This window comes from Gadus morhua, chromosome 14 (genome assembly GCF_902167405.1).
Source record: "Gadus morhua chromosome 14, gadMor3.0, whole genome shotgun sequence".
Classification (NCBI taxonomy): Eukaryota; Metazoa; Chordata; class Actinopteri; order Gadiformes; family Gadidae; genus Gadus; species Gadus morhua.
The window spans coordinates 6,891,907-6,909,406 of NC_044061.1; the positions used below are offsets into that span (position 1 = coordinate 6,891,907).

Genomic DNA, 17,500 nt, shown 5'->3' on the forward strand with positions numbered 1-17,500 from the left:
CAAAACAATATAAAGACTCTTTCCACATGCTCACGGACCCCGTCCATCCCCCATTATGGCTGTGGTACAAAGTCAGCCTTGTGCTGGCCATCACAGGCCGCTGCCTTTTCAGTGTCAGGAAACGCAATAAGCTGCTGGATTAGCCTCTAGTCTGTAAGGGCAATAACAGACATTCTTTTAATAGAATTAGGCCACACATTTCAACAAGAGTTTCGTTTCAGAAGATAGGTTGAGAAAGGTACTTCTACCACATAGTTATCCATATTAAAGAAAAGGTTAAGGTTAAGTTGACCCTAAATCGTACATGGTTTCATTATTATAGGATGCAACCATGGACGAACTGAAGACCACCAACTTGCCATTGTTATAATATTAATATTATTGTGCTCTTGATGTTGTCATTCCCAATATCCCTAATAATTTAAAGTGAGAAGTCATACTCATCATAGATGCATACTGCAGATGGCAGGAGTACTGTTTTACATGGGAAGCCAAGCCTTTTGCATTTAGATTCTCTGTGGCTCGCCAAAGCAAGTTCTTGTCGGGGAATTTGATACAATACCAACGCCGGACGGCCCCCAAATGAAGTATGCAAATATATGCAGGGCCAATATCTACTTCATTAACCTTTTCAAAGTTGGGAAAACATTGAGCAGCCTTGGGAATGTTCAAACCGACTTCCGCCCCAAAGGAAATTGGATTGTCACGCTTCAATCAAAGTAAAAAAGCTGGAGATATTCTCTCTTGTCCCCACAGGATTGGTTTGTACCATCCAGTATCAAGGCCTTCCAACAATAATGAATAAAACTGACATAAAATATGTTGTTTTTCATTCTCAACAATCTTCATGTACTGCAGCACTGATACACTTATCCAACCACACATATTATGGTTTCCTCGAACATTGGGCCATGAAGTCTCAACTCAAATACTTTTATGTTGCTTTCAAACCGTAACACCATTTATTCTTGAACAAATGACTATATTAAACAATCAACGTCCCCGACGGCCATGTTTTTGGACTGACTCGGTAATCAAAGCTACATTCAAGTTTATTGGCGCTCGTAAGCCTAAACGAGCATATTATTGATCCAAAAAAAACATTTCCCTGCAGTTATTTGGATGTCTTCCAGCGCATTTGTCGTGCGGTTCTCCCACAAATCAATGCAACAACAAACGACTACAACATCCTTTTCAACCATGTTTACACAGAACAAATGCAAGGACACTCTTCAAAAAACAACAACACACGCCTAAAGTCCGGCAATGGCCGAGGTCCGGTCATGAATGCAATCTCCAGACGATAACATTTATGAAGAGAAAAGCCAATGAGGCGTGACTGGTGCGGCTCCGTCGGCGTGTGGGTGGGCAGCGTTTGCCAGATGGCATGCTCGCTAACAGCTCGGCCCCTGATAAATAAACACCACAGCCAATGACAGAGGGGCCCTGGACAGCGCCAGGACCCCAGCCAAACCTAGCCAACTCTGGAGCCGCTGGAGGAGCCGAGGAGGTCTGCCAACACTGGGCCCAACAGGTAACTCAACTGAGCGGGGGCGAAATCCGATATTTCTAATAGAATGAAGAAGGACAACACCGTACTGGACCAGTTCGTGCAGCAAGCACCTTTGGTTGTCTGAAATTGACAGTAAAACTGTTTTTGTGTCCTTTGAATTTGTAGTTTTATGATGTCCCTCTGAAAGTTTTATGCGCGTCTGGCTTTTCAAGGTTGAGATTCCTTATCTCAACCACGTCTGCCTTGTTAAATAAAGGTTGAATACAAATATGTATTATTTATAGTAAGCTACAGTCTGGCGTGTCTCACAAGGATTTGCTCTCATCCTCTCTCCAGTAATGACACCTCTTTGTGCAAGGCGAGGTTTTAAGGACAAGGCCATTGGCGTGGAGGCCAGGGTTGTATTTAAAAAAAGAGGGTGAAATGTAAATCCTATTTGGTGTAAAATCCCTCGTGAGTGTTCAGTTCCGCTTCTACTAAACCTCTGAGTTTACAATGCCCTCAAACCAGAAGTTTGGGGTATAAACTCGATGTAAGTGAAAAAACAAGTGATGGATGGATGGCTTGTTGACGAAGAGACAAATTGAAAATGCACGCTCCCCTAATTTTTCGGTCCCCCCCCCCCCTCCTCCCCTCGGTACCTACGTTCTTCCGAGGACATGTGCGGTAGAGCCTGACCGCGCACCAGCTGACAGGTAGACTCGTCTCCTCCACACACGCCACAGTTGTCCTCTTTGGCGCCGCTGCCTAGCTGCCGGTCACAGCCCACCTCCTGCACCCACAAGAGGAGGAGGATGGATTATGCTTCAGGTGAGGTAGGTTCAGCAGTGGTTTCCTTTTTAATTCCCAAAGTAATGTTCTCATCAACTCTGGTGTGGAGTCATTGACTCGTTGCCGACTGCTTTTGCGCGTATTGATGTGCACACTATACACTCTACTTTCATTCCATTGCATTATATCCGTGAACATATAAATACTGTATATAAACCTGCCGCTACTCCGCAACAAAACAATGCAGTAAGATAAAAAACAATTTCTTTAGCTCTGATGAAATTAGAATACACTTGGTTATACTTGTGATGCACCTATATTGTATTTTAGTGCCACTAATAAAACATAATCTATTTTACCTCAACCCTGTGTCCTGATTCCCGTAGCTACGCTGCAGGCTCTCCAGTGTTTTAAAACCTGTTCATGCAGAGCTTTTTATAGTAGATAAACGCTAGTGCAAAACGACTAAACGTAACCGTGTTACAGTTGAGCTGCGATGGCAACCACATAGTTTCATTTTGTGGGAAACATTTTCGTCTCTGGTCTGTCGCTCAGGTTGTGCAGTGAGATACTTTTTTACATGGTAAGTGAGTACATTTCACAGTAGCAACGAACATAGTGCAACCAATTACTGTACATTAACTTTCAATTAACATTCAAACCCATGAGTCAGTAAACATGTTCAAAGAGTAAACCTATATTTCAGCTACCCACGAGATGTAACTGATATGATGTTATTCCATTGCATCAAATCTAACCTGAGCTTAGAAAGCAGTATGATACTCAAAATAAATGTCTTGAAGATACACGTTGACCTAGAAAACCAAGAAGATACAGCTCTAATTGAGTTAAGGGGGGCTATTGACTGACACAGCTTCAGGGACTCTGAATACTAAGAAACCTATACCAGCCATTATCGCTGGCATCTGTCTAACTGCACGGCGAGATGCAAGCATTACACAACCTCAAAATGCAGTCAAACACAATCATACACACACGCACACACACAGGCAGGCACACACCTACACACGCACACATGCATGCGCGGACACACACACACACACACACACACACACACACACACACACACACACACACACACACACACACACACACACACACACACACACACACATTACTTACTAAGACTTGCTCTGAATTACTTTGGTTCAATGTACAGCTTTTACCAATGGATGTGTATATGTAGGTATGTATGCATATATATATATATATATATATATATATATATATATATATATATATATATATATATATATATATATATATATATATATAAACATATATATATATTAAGTATGTTTGTAGGTCCATGGGGAGAAGAATGGGAGGAGGGTTGCTGTCCTCATTCTGTCATTACAAACTAGAGTTTAGCCCAGCTATACCACCACACACCTATGTTCACTGTGCCCACCGGGGTTTCTGTGTGCCTGAATCTCTCTTCCTCCCGATTCATCTTGTGACTCGCCCTCCTTCCCTTTCATCATCTCACTCCTTCTCTTTCATATCTCGATCTGTCCTCTGTCATTCTCTCCCTCTCTTTAACTCTCAACTCCGCTCTTTATCTCTCTCCCTCTCCATCTCTATTTCTCTATTTTCCTCTCTCTCTCCCTCCCTCTATTTCTCTCTTCCTCTCTCTCTCCATCTCCATTTCTCTCTTCCTCTCTCTTCCTCTCTTTATCCCTCTTCCTCTCTTTTTTTCTCCCTCTCTCACTCCCTCACCTTCTCCCTGTCTCGCTCACTCACCTTCTCCCCCCTCCCTCTCCTTCTCTCTCTCGCTCACTCCATCTTCCTCTAGCCCTCCCTCCCTCTCTATTTCTCTGTCTCTCCCTTCCTCTCCACCCCTTTATCTCTCTCTCACTCCCTCACCTTCTCCCTCTCTCTCTCTCCCTCACCTGCTCTCTCTTTCTCCCTCCCTCCCTCCCTCCCTCCCTCCCTCCCTCCCTCCCTCCCTCTCCCTCCCTCTCTCTCTCTCCTCTCTCTCTCTCTCTCTCTCTCTCTCTCTCTCTCTCTCTCTCTCTCTCTCTCTCTCTCTCTCTCTCTCTCTCTCTCTCTCTCTCTCTCTCTCTCTCTCTCTCTCTCTCTCTCTCTCTCTCTCTCTCTCTCTCTCTCTCCCGGGTCGGCCAGGTCTCCACCCCAGTGTGCTGTGTCTGCTGTGTCTGCTGTGTCTGTCTGACAGGCTGCCCCGTGCTGCACATGTCTCTTATTAGCTGCGGGTGGAGTGCTGAGGCTGTGCTGCACCGGGTGGCCAGAGAGCAACAGTCTCAGACAATCACCGGATTTCTCCGTCTGTCTGTCTGTGTGGTGTCTTACTGCACAGGACCAGGTCCAGGACACTCCCAGGAGGGGGGGAACCTTGGCCAGAGCACAAGGCTGCTGAGAGACATAGAGAGAGGGGGGGAGACAGGGAGAGAGAGAAAAACATGGGGAGAGATAGAGATTAAGAAAGAGAGAGGAAAAATGATGCCAAACGAGACCAAAATAATGCAATAGTAAGTGTGAGACATAGAAAGAGAGGCAGACAGGGAGAGAGAGAAACACAGGGAGAGAGATATAGATGAGGAATGAGAGAGGAAAGGAGAGGGCAATAGAGAGCAAAAGAGAGCATGAGTAATTGTGAGAGATGAAGACATACAGAGCAAAAAGAGTGTGTGAGAGATTGGAGGAGAGGATGAGAGGATGAGAAAGAGAGCGAGAAAGAGTGGGAGGAGATGAAGGCTGGAGCCTTTTGACCACCTCAGCGGAAGCTCAACAGTAGCCTTCATAAAGAGCATAAGCCACACACACACTCCTACATAAGCCACACACACTCCCTCTGTACCGAGCCAGAGCTGCAGCCAAATGAAAGCACTGCACAAATACAATCCATCACCCTTCACAAGCATGGAGACCACCACTCCACAGCCTGCTACCTGTATTGGCATGGACTTGCATTCCAGATGGAGACTGTAACCAATACAATAACAGCAGTGTGTGTGTTTATGTCTGTGTTGTGTGTGTGTGTGTGTGTGTGTGTGTGTGTGTGTGTGTGTGTGTGTGTGTGTGTGTGTGTGTGTGTGTGTGTGTGTGTGTGTGTGTGTGTGTGTGTGTGTGTATATGTCCTTGTGTGTGTGTCTGTGTGTCTCTTTTTTAGCGTGTGTGTATGTATGCAGAGGCACAATAGCAGACAATAGCTGAGGACGAAACAGTTTAACAAAAAGACCGCAACAAAAGAGTCACTTCTGACAGGGAAAACATGTCAATGGTAATTCTAATGCCGTCAAAATGGCCTCAAAGTAATCAGAGTTGACAGCAGGGAAGGGGAAACGGTGTTGGCCCACTCGAGCCTCGTGTGAGGGAACATTGACAGCAGTGTTCCTTCATGTGTCACAAACACACGTCTTTCTCTGCCTCTGGCCCAGACTGAAGACAGTCTATTACAAACCTCTGCCTGTGGTAGACATTGGTTAAATTGGGCATTTTCAATGGGAAATGGTTCATGGTTAATGCTCGTTGGGAACAGAAGAACCCCTGTCTGTCAAGGCCTATTCTTTAAGAGTTAAGCAGCATTCGCCCTTTTCCCTTTACAGGCTTTAATCTTGTTTCATGTATCCTTGCTATTCCACGAGCGTGCCTCGGCCACTCGCTCACTCACTCTGGTCCCTATATTATTATAGAAAATGGCGTTGTTTTATTTCTCTTTATCCTCTTCCTTTTAGTCCGGTACATTAACCAGTGGCTCGACTCTGCATAAATACTGGTCTTGGAAGCTAATCTGTCGCTTATCCGTCATTTTTTTACATCAGCCCCCTTCTCTCTCGCTTTGTCTCTCCGGCTCTCCTTCCCTGACAGCGTCTAATCGTCCGGCAGACCCCCCAGCAAAGGGAACCGTTCAACAGCAAAATAAAAAGACGTGCTTTTGTCGATTCCAGCAACGTTCACCGTACTAAATATAGCAGCCTTGACATGATTACTGCACTGTGGGGACCGAGGCATAAAGAGTATGGGGTTTGAGCACATCAGCTATGAGACCCCCCCATTCCCATGCGCTGCTTGACGCTGTTGGCCACGGACACAAAGACCACCATGAAAAAAGGCTCAGGAATGATATAAAAGAAAAATCGGACGTGGTTACGGTTGGTGGACGTCCAGGGTGGCGTCAAGTGATGTATAAAGTATTGACCAAAAAAGGTTGTCCTGGTGGATTGTTTGAATAGTATGTCCCATTCGGGTTGAAATGGTTTCATCATTTGTTGGATGGAGATTCATGCTCAGATGGCTGATATAGAGTTGAGCAGGAGGCATAGTATACCGTGGCTGTTTTGTGACCTTGAGGGTTAGGGTTAGGGTTAGGGTTAGGGGAGCTGAAACAGGCAGCTGTCTCAGCTCCCATTCATATAATATCAATTCATTGGACTGACAGCATGGAGAGGTTTTTTTCAAACCTTAGCCCAATATAATCTATCCAAAATACAGTAGTGCTTCAGCCAGTACATAAAATCAATAAACATGGTTCGCTGATAAAAAAAAAAAGAAATGCCATAGACATGTAAATAAGCTCTTTCTTCCACAATCCTATTTTCATTTCATCGGCAAAACAAGGCAAGGGACAAACCAATCGACCAACATCGTTTTGCCGTCTTTTTGTCAACAAACACCCTTGCGCCCCTTCATTACAATCAATAGCACCTTCATGCTAGTTCGATCCCCGGCGAGTGTCGATGTTCTCCTGAGCAAGACACCTAACCCTTACTATTCCAGACGCGCTGGCTGTTGCCTTGCATGGCTGACACCGTTGTCAGGGTGTGAATGTGTGCATGCATAGGTAAAGTCCATTTACCATTTAGTGTCAGGATTTATTTAGTTATATCCTGACACTAACAGAGCACGATGGGTTCACGTTGCACCCCCCTTCAACACCCGACAGGGGGTACCTGACAAACGCCGCTGATGCACATGTCCAGGGCGCCGGCCCGGCACCGCGTCCCGTCCAGGACCTTGGGCGCCAGCTCCACCACCAGGCTGCCGCCGCTGCCCTTGGCCTGGCAGCGGAGGGCGCAGGGCGCTGAGGGGTCATAGGTCACTGGCACCCAGTCGCGCGCCGAGCCCTGGTACTTGACGTCGTTGTGGGCCGAGCACTGCTGGGCGCGGAAGTCGCCGGAATCGGCCGGACAGTCCTGCAGAGGATGGGGGGGGGGGGGGGGGGGGAGGGGGAGCATGAGACGGGTTAGACCGGTGGGTTGGAGGGCATGGTGGTGGTAGGGTTGGTGGTGGTGGTGGTGGTGGGGGAGGTGGTGGTTTTTCTGGGGTAGGGGAAGGGATAGAGGCTCATATTGAGCTGAGGGGAGGAGATCCATGGTCAATCAGCGAGCACAGCACAATATAAACGGAGCAGATGGCCATCTCATGACCTTAAACATGATAATCTCAGAGGGCTGTGGTTCTATGTTTGATTCCCCGATTTTTTTTTAATTAAAAGGGATATGGAATGCAGGAATTGGTGTATGGTTGTGTTACAAATGGTTAAGCTTAGCTATGATGATCCTGTATGATTAAGATTGTGTGGTCAGAATTTGTTATGGTAAGGGATTAGGTCAGCTGTACATGGTTAAGTGTGGATTAAGATATAAGTGGTAGGCTTTAGGTATTTTCTACGGAGAAAGTTAAACTTAGGTAAGGGCTAAGTGTGGTTCAGGGTGAGGTAAAGAAGCTAACTGGGCAGCCTGTCCAATTTGGCCAATTTTTACTGGTCACTTATTTTGGTCCAGGGTATTTGTGGGAAGCTCTCCCATGTTGAACTGCATGTGGACCAATAAAAAAATAAAAAAAACACTGGCTGTCAGCACTCAGTAATTCTTATCCTTAGAGCCTGGATACACTCGTCCTGACCTATCGCCGAGACGCATACATTTACGAGCATTACACACGCACGCACACACACACACACACACGCATGCACACATACCCTCAAGAACAAACATGTGCACACACACACACACACACACACCATCACACACCGACGGTTAGTCATACAGCTCAACTTTGAAGCACCCCTGCTCCTGGGTGAAGGCCCGCCAAACGCAGAGCGCTAACTTAAACAAGAGTCTCTGCCAGCGCCACTGCCTTCTGTCTGGCAGGAAGAGGAAGAGTAGGTGGAGGAGGAGGAGGAGGAGGAGGAGGAGGGGTAAGAGCAAGAGGAGGAGGAGTAAGAGGAGGAGGAGAAGGAGGAGGAGTAAGAGGAGGCGGAGGAGTGAGAGGAAGAGGAGGAGGAGGAAGATGAGGAGGAAGAGCATGAGGAGGAGCAGGAGGAGGAGGAGGAAGAGGAATAAGGGGAAGAGTAGGAGGAAGAGGTGGAGGAGGAGGAGGAAGAGAAGGAAGAGGAGGAGGAGCAGGAGTAGGAGGAGGTGGAGGTGGAGGAGGAAGAGTATGAAGAGGAAGAGGAGTAGGTGGAAGAGGAGGAGGAAGAGTGAGTAGGAGGAGGAGGAGGAGCAAGAGTAAGAGTAAGAGTAAGAGGAGAAGGAGGAGGAGGAGGAGGAGGAGCAGGAGGAGGTGGAGGAGTAACAGAAAGAGGAGGAGTAAGAGGGAGGAGGAGGAGTAAGAGGGAGAGGAGGAGGAAGAGGAGGGGGAGGCAGCAGAGGAGGTTAGAGGAGGAGGAGGAGGAGCAATGGGGTGAATATTATCAAGGGCACTCTCCCCACCCCAGAGACATGGCTGTAATCATTGGCACTCTTGGGTACAGTCAGAAATAAACCATGAGGGAGGGCGAACACTCATCCCCTGTTGATGAAAACACTGGTGGTACCATCATCATCAGTGTGTGTATGAGTGTGTGTGTATAGTTATTGCAATTTTGATAATGTGGTTTAGATTCCTTCCTACAGTGTCTGTTCCATTTAAGTATACTTCTTTATTTATGTACATAGATATATACATCTAAGTTTCTACATTTTAAACATGTTTCTATATGCATGTGTGCATGTTTAATTTCATTCAATGCATTTTCCCCCCTCTTCAATCACTCCATGTTGACACACTAAACAGTAGCAGGGGCTGGACAATCACCTGTCTGTACACTGCAGAGTTCCTGACAGCCGATTCTAATTCCCTTTAAGTGAGGTAGCTGAAACGCAGCTGTGTTGGAGGGTCCCGTTTTGCTCCAGAATGTCAAGACCAACGTAGAAACCCAAAGAAAGCATCTGTGGCTTTCCTTAAGCAGGAGAGCGGCCAATACCAGCACGGCTCGAATCGCCTCAGTCCTCACCAACATTAGCTTTTAAAACAACCCTTACACAGAGAAATGCCTTTAAAAAGCTGTTTAAATCATTGTCATTATGTAATATTTGTCTTGGTCCCAAAAAAAAAAAAAAAACGGTCTCAAAATGAAAAAAGTCGGATTAGGGTTACCCAAGCATAACATTTTCTCTTTAATGCTGAAAAGACCTTCAGACCGAGTGGCGCAGAGGGTAAGCTGCCAGACGTACCGTACTGCTGCAGGTCTTGTAGCGGATGTTTTTGCCCTCGCAGTTTCTGCGGAGCAAAGTAGAAAAACGTTAAGGGTTGTATCGGCAAGGAGTCGAAGTGACAGACATAGCCCCTCCAGACAGCTTGAGCAGGTGCGCTTGAGTGGTACAACACATCCGCCGGTTAAAGGGATGCTAGTCGAGTAACAAGGATTTGCAACTTTGAAAAGAGAAGAGGAGAAGGTTTAATGCCCAGCTTTTCTGTCTCACTCTGGGGTGCTTAGTGTGGTTATAAGAGCTCAGGTGTTTGATGAGGGGTATGGATTACATTGGGGAGCATATGCGATGTGAAAATAACATTATCCATTACTATAGCAACCTTGAATGAATTGAGGCACGAACATGTGTACACACGCACACAAAGACAGACGCAGACAGTCTCGCTGTGAAACACAAAAACACAAAGCGCTCAGACTCGCTGCTGCGGATGGATCCGTGCGCGTGGGTGCGCACGTACACCGGCGTGTGCACGTTCACACGCGGCCTACACCTGTCAGGGTGAGCGCACCTCATCAAACAGGCAGCTGTCTCAGCCCTTCACCACTGGGCTTCAACTTGGCAAAGACCAGAAGATGTTATATGCAGGCTCTGATGCGCGCACATACACACACACACACACACACACACACACACACACACACACACACACACACACACACACACACACACACACACACACATATGTGCAAGGGCAAAGCTCCCCTCCTCACGCCTCTACACTCCCCCCTCCTCACCCTGCTTCTCCCCCCTCCTCACCCCGCTACTCCCCCGACATTGTGGACATGCTGTTAAATCCGTTCCACCTTGTTAGCAGTAATAACAACGCCCAAGCTGTGTGTGTTTGTGTGTGTTTGTGTGTGGATGTGTGTGTTTGTCTGTATGAATGTGTATGTGTGTGTGTGTGTGTGTGTGTGTGTGCATGTCTTTGTGTGGGTTTGACTGTGTGTATAATGTCTGTATGTGTGTGTTTCTGTAAGTGTGCGTGCGTGTGCATATGTATGCGCACATATGCCCATGTGTGCGTGTGTGTGTGTGTTCATGCATTCACGTGTGTGTGTGTGTGTGTGTGTGTGTGTGTGTGTGTGTGTGTGTGTGTGTGTGTGTGTGTGTGTGTGTGTGTGTGTGTGTGTGTGTGTGTGTGTGTGTGTTTGAGCAGCCATGGGAGCTCCAACTAGAAAAAGCAGATGAAAAAAAAAAAAAGAAACTATCCACGGCTTATAATAACATTGGTCTAAACTGGTAGCAGCTTGTTTGCGCTGCAGTAAAAAGGCTTCGTCTAATCCTCCATTTAGGGCAGTGGGAAGACCACACTGCAGCCATTCAGCCAGCTCCAAGGAAAACCAGGCAGCCGGGAAGGTCCTCTTATTAATGAACCAATTAATAGCATTCCCTCGTCCATGTGCATCAATCAATTCAAGAAAGGAGTGTGTGTGAGAGCATGTGTGTGTATCAGTGCACTTGTACATGCATGTATGGGCTAAGTGGGCAAGTTAGTATGGCAATGGGTTTGTGTGTGTCTGGGGGGCGTCAGTGTGTGACGTGTGTGTGTGTGTGTGTGTGTGTGTGTGTGTGTGTGTGTGTGTGTGTGTGTGTGTGTGTGTGTGTGTGTGTGTGTGTGTGTGTGTGTGTGTGTGTGTGTGTGTGTGTGTGTGTGTGTGTATGTGTGTGTGTGTGTTCATGATTGACTGTGTGCATGTGCACATGTTGGCTTGATGTTGTATGGGTAAATATGAGATTATTTTGTGTGTGTGTGTGTGTGTGTGTGTGTGGGTGTGTATGCTTGTGTGTGAGGCTTTCGTCTGGCACTGAGTATATAATGGGAAGCGCCAATAAGGGCACATGAGAGACTGCGGTCATTAATTACCATGGTGATGGATGAAATATGGCTGTGCTGCAAAACAAACAATTTCATTATCATTGATTATTGTTTCTAATGTTGAAGCCACTCAAGTTAAAAATAATCTTCAATCTCCATCTTAAAAGGCTAAAAGAAGGAATTATGTAGTTAAATGTAGTTATAAAGGATTTCATATTTTCATTATGACCATAAGCTTGTAAACATTTTATTTGTTTTATATTTCATGTAATTCTTCAGTAAAGTACTGAACATGGAAGCGTTGACATCCTGACCTTCATTAAGAATGCGGGGAATCATGAATATGCAAACTAGAAGTGACCCTTAACCTTTTCCCTGCTAAAACCTTCAAGCCCTGATTGATGTATGGGGAGCTGTCTGCCCCATCACTGTTTCCAAGTTGGTCATGTGACATGGTAATGTGACTTTAAACCATCAGGCACCTTGACCAAAAAACATTTTTCTCTACAATTTAGAATTCTCATCAAGACTTTTATCCCATAAACGAATATACAATACCAATTGCCAGATTCAATATTTCCAAAATCAGTGTGGAACGACTTGCTATTAACCTGTGATATTAACGCAGAAGTCTTTAAAAAGGAATAACAAGTGTAATGGACCAAAAGTAATGGACCAAATCAGTAATCCGTCTAAGAAAAACATTTTTGATTTATAATATGTTATTTTACGGATAATAAAAACAAAACACTAAAGAATGAATCCAAAGCAGTTCCAGCGATGCCAGCAATATTACAGACTAAATATAGTTGAATGTGAGCCTTGGCATGCTAAAAACCACGACTGTGTCAACCACCATATTTAATGCATATGAGCAACAGCGTTTGCAGGCCCACTCTCCATGGAGCAGACGTTTCCTCCTGGTTCTGAGGTGTTGCTCCAGGAACACAAAACAGTCTCCGACGCGCCTCTGCTGGGGGTACATGGAGTCCATCAGCAGCAGAGGCGGGGCCGACGAGGTATTCATTGTTTAAAAAAAAAAAAAAGAGCGCCAGACACACTTAACTCTCATTCTATGCTTATCCCTGTGTGTGTGTGTGGGAGGAGAGAGAGAGAGAGAGAGAGAGAGAGAGAGAGAGAGAGAGAGAGAGAGAGAGAGAGAGAGAGAGAGAGAGAGAGAGAGAGAGAGAGAGAGAGAGTGAGAGAGAGAGAGAGAGAGAGAGAGAGAGAGAGAGAGAGATCTGTGAGAGCGCTGTGGTCATCTCTCTCTTTCTCTTTTGTTTCCCCTCTTTCTTTTCTAGACATACTTACACAAAACATGACAAACACAAAACCCACACACACACAGAAAACACAATGATAAAACCCCCACACACACACACAAATCAATGATATTACATATGCACACACACACGGACAGACATTTGGTCATTAACGATAACTCACACGGACACACATGCACACACACGCACACACACACACACGCACGCACGCACGCACGCACGCACGCACGCACGCACACACACAAACATGCACACAATCAACGCTAACCCACACACACACACACTCCCTCTCCGGCTCCCAAGCTCAAACACAGTCCCCATCCCAGAAGGCCACAGCAGGTGCGGCAGCTCCATTTGTTTCCTCCCTCTAATAGCTGGAGTGTGAATGTCCCAGCGCGGAGGAAGTCTGAACAAATCAGGGCCCAGATCACTTCCAGACGCCGCAAGCTCTCAGCGGAGGTTAGGGGCCACCAGGGGCCCTCTCCCCTCCTCCCCCTCCCCCTCCTCCTCCTCCTGTCTCACTGAGCTGGAACTGAACAGAGAGTCTTTACGCCCTCTCTCTCTCTCTCTCTCTCTCTCCGGGGCCGGGGCCAATCAAACATCAAACGGTGAGGTGGGACGCACGGGGAAGAGGAGGGGGACCTGGCTAAATACGCAGCTCTGAATTAGCATCACAGAGCGAGATGCTTCCTCCGAAGATTGTTGCGTGGCTCCAAAGGAGGGAATGAGTGTCGATGCAAGCCCAAAGAAAGCTCCTTCTGAAGGAACCCGGGCGCGTGTGATACACAAGGGCTGGAATGTCGGAGCGTCGGAAGGAAACAGAAAAAACAATTATGACGAAATAGTTTGTAATGTAAGCGACTTTTTTCCGACGCACAACTCTACTTCAGATCTGGTAACTGTGACAGCAGGGGGGTTAGACGTAGCAATGGAATATGGCAAAACGCGCAATCAAATGCAGACTTTAAAGGCTTCTAAACCCTGTGGAGTAGGACGTTCATGTTGCCATTGTTTCCTCCAAGCAACTAAAAGAAGATGGCAAATCCATATTCCATGAGCCGCGAGCTGCCAATGAGCCACAGCTTTAACAAGGCACTGTGTGTTACATTTAACGTGTGTTTGATTGTATTTTAAACGCTGGCTGTAAAAGCTGTTGTTACTGAGGGCTTTTGGCAGCCATGGCTCAGGAGTTTCTCCACACCTCGCTCATGGTTGACCAGCGACTTGGCACGCTGAATAGAAACAAATGAAGAGGGAAGGTGTTGTTACGAGGGGGGGGGGGGGGGGGGGGGGGGTAAACTGACAGTCACAGCCTGCAAACCGTCACACTTCCTGAACAAGCGGCGGCACTAGCAATGTCCGCCGCAACAGCAGCGTTAGCGGTAGAAGCAGCATTAGAGTTATTCATAGAATCAGCATTAGCGGTAGAAGCAGCATTAGCGATAGAAGCAGCATCAGCGGTAGAAGCAGCATTAGAGTTAGCGATAGAAGCAGCATTAGCGTTGCCGGCAGCATCAATGTGAGCGGCAGCAGCAGTGTTAGCGTAAGCGCTAGAAGCAGCATTAGCGGTAAAAGCAGCGTTTGTGGCAGCAGCAGTGTTAGTGTTAGAAGCAGCGTTAGCGTTTGAAACAGTATTAGCGGCAGCAACAGTGTTAGTGGCAGGATCAGGATTAGCATTCGCAGTGAGGCGACAGAATCTCTCAGCCATTGGAATCAACTGAGATACACCAAGAACGGGCCTTGGACAAAATACATTATTATTTAAACTAACTCTGTCTCAATGTCTCTCTCTCTCTCTCTGCCTCTCTCTCTCTCTCCCTTCCCGTAGGGCCCTCCTCCTCCCTGCTGATGCATTTAGCAGTGTGAGGGAAGTCTGGTGGACAGCGTCCTCCTCCTGACCCAGACCAGCTTCTCTGGGGGGTTCCCCGTCCCTCCCCTCGTTGCCTGACTCGCACTTGTTCGTCCACATGGAGTGCACGTCTGGTCTGTGTCACGCTTCCACTGCCAAATCCGCCCCTCCTCTTATTCAGTTTATCCTTTTTGCACCCTTTCTGTCTTTCCATTTGCCTTTATTTATTGGTTTGAGAGGTGCAGTAGGTAAGAGTAGAGGAGAGGGCTGAAAAGAGCAGAACAGAGCTAGTATTTGGAAATAAACAACCAAAAAGAGAGGTCCCAAATCTCTGTTTGTTTCTTTGTCTTTAACAATCACGGAATAGATGCTATGATTGGCCAGAAATGAGCAGGGAGCAGTCGAAAATCAAAATCGGCGGACACGGAGGCAGCCGAAAGAGATAGACATCAGTCAGCTACTTAGGTGAGAATGTAATCTATGTAGGAGAGAATGTTTGAATGGAGGATGTCACCAGTGTTTTTGTCCTAATAACAATTGTTAAATCAATATCTGTGTGAGTTAACAATGTTTGTTCACGGATGCTGTCTATCGGGCATCTAACTCAGCGTGTACCATTAAATTAAGATTGCATGTTTCCAAAAACAGCCATTGATTCTGTCAGAATGGGCTTTGAGCAACATTTTCTAAAGATTTTTTTTTGAAAAGACCAATTTTAATTATCCAAAAAACCGAAACTACTCTTTTACGATTGAAAACAATTAGTGTTCATGTTGCGACAGAGTAGTTTTGCCACCTGGTCCTCAGCAAACCTTAATTTGATCTTATTTATAAACCAGTCAGTTAAGACACAGGGGACTTGATGCATTACAAAACGTGACAGAGATGTTTGCACTCTGAAAAGGATGTGGGTTCAAACTCCAACGTCCGCAGTCTGCTTGTAAGCATCCTCGAGCAAGATGCCAAACCCCGACTTGCTACTCAATTATATGAAACTCCCCGCAAGTCATTTTGGATCAAGTAGTCAGCTAAATGCTATTGTACCTCTGCAACGTGACTTGAGTAACGGACGAGTGAGCCACTTTAAAATCCACCCGTTAGTGACATCCCAAGCGGGAGAGTCCACCCGGACGTCTGCTGATGGAATCGATCCACCAGCCCTAAAACAGGGGACCCGTCAGGTGAAGGACTTACCCTCCGTTGAGGCAGCGGCGCAGTGAGTAGGACGCCCCCCCTCCACAGGTCCGCGAGCAGTCACTCCACAACCCCCAGGCGTCCCATCCAAGGTCACTGTCCTCGTCCGAACGAGTGGTCCTTGATGCCTGGAGCCAAACAACAGGAACAACGCCGTCCATAAAACAATACAAACACCAGACAAAGAACACCCACAGCATGGAAACACAAAACAATACGAAAAACAAAACAACACGGACACGGACCGACAAGAACAACGCAACAACAAACAGACAGACATAGACAGAGACGAACAACACAAACAAACGCAGACGACAAGAACAACCCCTAAAAAGAGAGTAGAGAAAAACATAAACAAACCCGTCCACTCAGAGGGAATGGAAGTTACAACATTATTTCAGTTTATAGAAATGGAAAAGGTCAATTTTGTGTTCAGTAAAGTAGAAAGTCGATGGGTGATACAGTTAGAAAATACATCCAAACGATTTTGGAAGTAAACTCAGTTTTTACCAAAGCACTTTTTGCACAGACAACTTTATTTGACCTGAATTTAATCTTTCTGTCCTCAACATTTCTGTCAACAGAGTTGAATCGTAGGCGATATAGACCAGAGCCGTAAAACATTGGGCAGCTTTCATATGTGCTCTTTACTTTACATCAGAGACGTATAGATGATGTTATGAAACCATCTGAGCCTAATGAAACACTGGTCATGCCAAACCCTCTCTCAACATTTGATTTCAATTTTCGTTTCAACTTAATACTCCTAGGCCATGAAACACTATAAAAAACAAATATTTAAAGGAAGAAATATGCTTTAAAACCACCCCACCCGTTGAGGGCCCTGATCATAGGTTTATTGGTGCTGTGGTCATTTCACTGGCTGCTGTTATTACATTGGCCACTGGGACACAGTTGGCAACAGGGGATCTATTCAGAACAGCAAGTACTCCTTGATAAAAAATAAATAAAACAGAGAGAGATAGAGGTAGAGAATGACGGAGAGAGAGCGAAAAAGAAGAGAGAGGGGAGGCTCACGTTGAGTGCCGAGATGTCAATATCAATTCACAGTTGTAAAGTTTCTGTTGAATGGAGATCCATTAAGGGATTAGGATATCCGGTATATACTCAGACGCAGAGCAAAGCTCGTCCGTTTCAAACACAGCACGTATTGTACAGGAAATCCCTAGCTTCACCTTTAACACAATTCTGATCTCATTATAAGTGAAGGACGTGCTCGTCCTTCAGATGGTCTGAGCCAGACTGTCCTGGAATTACTTTGGCTCCTTCAAGAAATATAGATTCAGTAAAGCATCTAAAAATATGAATATTCAACAGGATATGGATATGGATATCATGTAAAATATTATCACAATTCAGGACAAAGTAAGCATGTCTGGATCCTCCCAAGCCAAAACGGCGTCTTTAATGTCTTTATAGCACAGAACACTGTTATTATACATATATTATGATAATCCTGTAACCTATGAAATATTTGTGAACTCAGACAATCTATTCCAGTAGCTCACAAGACAGACGACCTCCCGTTTCACACTC

General features: G+C 46.0%; 1 protein-coding gene across 1 annotated transcript in view; it reads right to left on the bottom strand.

Annotated features, from left to right (window-relative positions):
* Positions 1-17,500, bottom strand: part of adamtsl3 (ADAMTS-like 3) — a 139,119-nt gene that overhangs the window by 62,852 nt on the left and 58,767 nt on the right. Inside the window, exons 4-7 of the mRNA XM_030377083.1 lie at positions 15,944-16,071; positions 9,763-9,808; positions 7,216-7,458; positions 2,159-2,285 (exon numbers count right to left, since the gene is read on the bottom strand). Of these exons, the coding sequence (XP_030232943.1) occupies positions 2,159-2,285; positions 7,216-7,458; positions 9,763-9,808; positions 15,944-16,071 (544 nt within the window). The remainder of the gene's footprint in view (positions 1-2,158; positions 2,286-7,215; positions 7,459-9,762; positions 9,809-15,943; positions 16,072-17,500) is intronic.